General features: G+C 39.5%; 1 protein-coding gene across 1 annotated transcript in view; it reads left to right on the forward strand.

The window, feature by feature from the left end:
* Positions 1 to 4,394, forward strand: part of LOC107097525 (ankyrin repeat domain-containing protein 6-like) — a 16,304-nt gene extending 11,910 nt beyond the window's left edge. Inside the window, exons 7-16 of the mRNA XM_015394691.1 lie at positions 216 to 314; positions 407 to 484; positions 582 to 647; positions 727 to 774; positions 1,777 to 1,905; positions 1,992 to 2,144; positions 2,250 to 2,363; positions 2,436 to 2,709; positions 2,799 to 3,049; positions 4,037 to 4,394. Coding sequence (XP_015250177.1) covers positions 216 to 314; positions 407 to 484; positions 582 to 647; positions 727 to 774; positions 1,777 to 1,905; positions 1,992 to 2,144; positions 2,250 to 2,363; positions 2,436 to 2,709; positions 2,799 to 3,049; positions 4,037 to 4,231 — 1,407 coding nt within the window. The 3' untranslated portion in view covers positions 4,232 to 4,394. The remainder of the gene's footprint in view (positions 1 to 215; positions 315 to 406; positions 485 to 581; positions 648 to 726; positions 775 to 1,776; positions 1,906 to 1,991; positions 2,145 to 2,249; positions 2,364 to 2,435; positions 2,710 to 2,798; positions 3,050 to 4,036) is intronic.
* The last annotated feature ends 888 nt before the right edge of the window (positions 4,395 to 5,282 follow it).

The following is a 5,282-nucleotide window of genomic DNA, read 5'->3' on the forward strand; positions in this document are numbered from 1 at the left end:
ACAAACCATCAGGAAGGGATCCTCGGCGCCCTCTGGTGGGCAAGCCTCTGGATCCCAACAGATCCAGCTTTCATATTATGTACTCTGACCTATTGTGGTTTTTAACACTCTCTCTCATTTTTCCTGGGTCTAATTCTGGTCTCTGAACTTGACTCCGAACATGTTTCTGATGTTGCACTGACTCTGACTCAGGTACTGATTTTGTTTGACTACAGAATGGAGACACAGCTCTGCACATCGCTGCATCTCTGAACCACAGTAAAGCAGTTCAACTTTTACTGTCAGCCGGTCTTGATGTAACAGTCCGGAACAAAGTAAGTACCTACCTGCTCTGAGCAATCCAGAGAAATTTATATCAGAATCTGCAAGCTGTTGTGTTTTTTGACTGACATGTTTCCTCCTTAAGGCAGGAAAAACAGCTCTGGACAAAGCCAGAGAAAACCAGAACAAAAATGTGGTTCTCCTGCTCTCCAAAACTCCTCAGGTTTAGTAACTTGGCAATAAAGCAAATTTGTCAATCCATTTCAGTTTTCTCCTTGAGCAAACAAAAATCTGACTATAGGAAATGTTCCTGTCTTCAGGTACGTTATATGAGGAGAAAGACGATGAAGAGACCCAGACTAAGAGTTCCTACAGGACCTGCTAAAGTAAGAATCCAGAAAGTTGGAGAGCAGCAGCAGATATAGTAGATAAGCTTCAGTTTGTATTCTGGTTTACTGTGTCCAGGACAGCAGCTGTGGGATGGAGCAAACTGATCCCAGATCAGATGGTAAGGTGAGTCATGATGTGAACTAGGTTCAATCAGAGGGCGGACCTTAGTCTACAAAGTGAACGCTAATGAAATTAGAGTCACATGACTTGGACGATTCAGAATGGAGCCAAAATATTTAAAACATACTTAAGTCAGACTGGAACCATTTGACCTGGATTCAACTCACACTGGAGTTACTGTAGATGACTTGGACTTAAACCAGATTGGACTATTATCAACTAAGCATTTACTTAAAGGTCACTGTATCCTACTTTCTTGAATTTTTACAGGTCCCCTAATAAGGATAAAAACCAGTGACCAATACCTCGTCAATGGATGAGTCTTTTTACATGCATGAACAGAAATGTTGCTTTTTGTGAGAATATTTTCAAAAATACCTAGTCCAAAGTAAAACAATATGATAAGACATTTTTTACAAAGACGAAATATTTTTGAAAAAAACTAAAGCTACATAAATAACCAGTGACTCTCTATAAATAACAAAATTAAAATGTAACCAAGGGCAAAAACATGATAAATACAATGTTGTCAATTTTCAAGTTAATTTCTACCTCCTTGGTTAGCCAAATGATAACAACTGTTAAGATGCCTTAATTATCTTTTGAAATAAATATTATTGCATAATTTACCTGTTAACACACTACAAAATCTCAGTTTAAGATCTAAGACTGGGCTCAAAACTTGCACATTTTGATTCTAGTCTAGACTGTGGTCTTTTATGCTTTTAATTGACTCTAAGCTGTTAGATAAAACCAATTTATTAAAATTCTGAACATCAGCGTGCCTTCTAACCCTAACTACTGCATATCCCTGAGAATGGTGAGTAACAAAATCAATGAGTCAATGCAATCAGCTGGTTTTCCTTAGATAGAAAACTTTGAATCAATTTGATTGTATGATCTGATTGAACTGTAAAGTGCCTTGAGATGACATGTGTTGTGAATTGGCGCTATATAAATAAACTGAATTGAACTGAATTGAATCGATACTTTGACATCACACAGGATTTGGATAAAGAAGACTTTCGTTCAGCAAGGAAACACAACCAATTGCAGGAAGATGAGTTCTGGGGCTGTGGAGAAACCTTCCAACTTTACACTCTGTACAGAGACAGGGAAGGTAGAATTCAACAGGTTGGTTCATTCTCATTTATCCTGAAAAGTTTGAAAACACATATTATCCTCAGCAGAAGATTCTGTAGATATCTGTTTCTTCTAAGACTCCTGCAAGCAGCTGCCTCTGTAAGTCTCTCTTGAAGAAGCTGGGGGATAATCTGAAGACCACAGAGGAGGAGCTAAGGTTGCAGATCCAGAAAGTCAAGGAGGAGCTTCAAAGACAGATGGAAAGGGTGGAGCGACATAACAAACACCAGGTCAGCCTCTGAGCTTCAGATCATCTATCAGATTGATCAAGATCCATGTCTGAAGAAATGATTGCAGGTATGGTAAATATCCATCCTCATTGTTTATTTGAATAGCTAAGGGTGTTGGACATGTTGATCCAGGACAAAGCAGCATCTGAAAGGAGGAGCATGATATGCAGGATGGATCAGAGAGCAGCAGAGGAGCGAGCAGAAGCTCTGAGGAACCAGGTAAAATCACTGAGTCCATCACCTAACCTGTTGGACGTGATGGTGTTAAGCAGCTCTTTGCTCCATCTACAGGCTGTTCTGAGAAATGAGCTGAAGACCTGGTGTCTGTCTCTGCTGGAGTACATGAACATCCCAGTGCCAGCTGAGATCCAGTACCAGAACCTGCTGCTGCCGCCTCCATCTGCTGCAGAAACTGACCTGGAGTCAGTGCCTCTGCTGTTTTCTGAAGACAGCAGCCCCACAGTGTCCAGAAGCAACTTCAGACCCAGATGTTCTGATATTTCAAAATCAGCTGAGCAGATTGGGAACAGGACCTACTTCGAGATGAAGAAGGACAAGTGTGTGGGTACGTAAGGATAAACAGCAGAAAATAAAACGTTTTCAATAGTTTTCTGAAAAAATATCTGAGTTGAAAAAACTTTTCCTTAGCAGCAGATCAGAACCTAAACTCAGAAACCTCAGCTGACCTCCCCACAGTCTCTGCTGCCCCCTTCTGCAACTCTACAGCACTGCATGACAATACTGACTCATTTTTCAATGAGAAACCTTCCAGTGGCCATTCAAGGACCAACCCCCAGGAAGAGGCCTCCAGGCCCACCGATGACACAATGGTTCAGGAGTTCCTGATGGAGCGACCTGCAGAGCCCACTTTGATCCAGGAGAGGAAACAGATCCACGCCATGGAGGTTAGGCTCCTCACTGTGGCTCAGTCATCTGGGACTCTTTAGTCCTTAGAACATTAAGTTGGAGGAAAGGCATTCACTTTTATTATTATCACTGGATGCTTTGTTAAACCAGCTTTAAGAGCAGCTGCATGCATGTAACTACCAGTTTATACCATCTAAAAACCTGAATTACTTGCTATTTTCACTGTTCATTGTAGCTCAAGCTCAGTCAAAATATATTAGACATTCATTTGTTAATATAAGCTTCAAGTCCTGCCACAGATTCTCAATTAAAACGTAATATGCATTTTGACTGAGACATTGTTCTAATACATAAATTTGGTTTAAATCCACATATTTGTGGTTAGTGCAGTGGTTCTTATTTCTGTTCACGATGCCCCATTGTCCTGCAAATTTCTGCTGTTCTCCTGCAGGCACAAAATGTAATTAAATAAACTGGTCATTAACGAGTTTCAACAGCAGTTGATGACATGCTGAGGAAATAATATAATTGTCTAATCCATCTGTGTTGGAGCAGAGCCATATCTAAAACATGAAAAATGATGGGCCTTCAGAACCAGGATTGGGAACCATTGAAGCTCCTGCTTTTTTTTTTTTTTTTTTTTAACAGTTTGTCCTGTGTTGTCCTGCTGGAAATTGACAAAACCATTAACTCCTTCCATCTTCCTGACATCACTTATCAGCTTAATTTTCTTTGCATAAGAAAAGCATCACCACAGCATTATGCTGCCAGTGTAATTTTCCCAAAATACATCGAATTTTGGTCAGTTTCGGTTGGTAAACATGTCTTCATAGGTATGGCCAGGGCTTAGGAAAAAGATTGACATAACTTTCCTACTTTAAAATGCATTGTTTAGATAGTTTTGCTTAACTTAGAAAAACACATTCTAGAATGCAAAATAATATAATATAGAGCCAGATGTTCCAGGACTATAAAAACGTTTGCCAGACTCTCTGCCACTTAATGAAGCTGTGGTCTAACTGCAGGTGACTCGGCGGTTCTTTGATGCTGTCACAGCTCAGCTGGAACTCTGGTGTTCCAGGAAGATCATGGAGGTGGAGTGGCAGTCAGAGCTCAGGTCCCGGGAGGAGAGGACAGAGATGCTGCAGCGAATCACAGAGCTGGAGGAGGAGCTTCATAGGCTGCAGACCAATGAAGAGAAAGAGGACCTTCTAAAATAGAAGAAACCACCTTGAGAACTGAAGCTTGCTGATGCAGACGGTCGGTTACAGGTTTAAAATAAGCAGTTGACTTTAAGTTTTTGTTTTTTGGACATCTTTATGTTCTGTTGGATTTTATTGTCAGAAAAATTAGTTCCTGATTAAAAGCTGATCGTTATAGATGTTACTGGACCTATCTATGAAGTTGAAACAAACATTTCAACTTCATAGAATATTTTATCCTTTTCCTAACTTAAAGTTCTTATAAATGACTTTTTTTGCATCACACTTTTTTGTGATTCTGCAGTTTTTGGTTCTGTTTAAGTTTTCTTTTTGAGTTTTCAGTTACACTTTGATTCATGTCTTTCTGTGTTTTCTAGGTCACTGGTTTAATTTCCATTTTTTGTCATTCTAGTTGTTTTCTGGTTTTATTTGTGTTATGTATTTATTGTATACTCTCTGTTGCCTTCTTGTGCCAGTCTCATTTCCCCTGGCTCCCTTCTAGCTCCTTCTGTCAACACCTGCTCCCAATCATTTGACTACTCGACTCTTTGTTCTGTTTGTCATTTATACTCCTCCTTTGCAGTTACTCAGTGCTGGATTATCTTCATTAAACAGTCCCTCCTTGACCTTTGTTCTAATCCTTTGTTCTGATTCCTGTGTTCTGTAATGAGTTATGTTAGGATTTGTGCTTCAGTTGCACCATTGGTTATACAATCTGCAAGAAACCACTTTGGCTTCCGTCCCTGCATTTGGGTCCTCTACTTGACCACATGACCTGATACATTTAATCTCATCCACTTTTTCACCTGTGAGTAGAAATGTTGCAAATTGTTCCAGTCTTGCTGTTGATGTCATTTTTCAGATTTCAGGAACTCTAAGTGTTCATCTGTTTAAAAATATGAATGTTTCATTGTGTTATAATTTTTTTTAATAGTAGCTTGAGCCAACAGCTGAATGTTTGATGATAAATGCTCTCCATGCTGTGATGTTTAATGATTATGGATATAGGGATTTGATGTTAAAGTGTATTTCAAGCCACCTTCAGATTTTGAATCTTCCGATTTCATCA

The sequence above is a fragment of the Cyprinodon variegatus genome, unplaced genomic scaffold (assembly GCF_000732505.1).
Source record: "Cyprinodon variegatus isolate N-32 unplaced genomic scaffold, C_variegatus-1.0 Scaffold704, whole genome shotgun sequence".
Classification (NCBI taxonomy): Eukaryota; Metazoa; Chordata; class Actinopteri; order Cyprinodontiformes; family Cyprinodontidae; genus Cyprinodon; species Cyprinodon variegatus.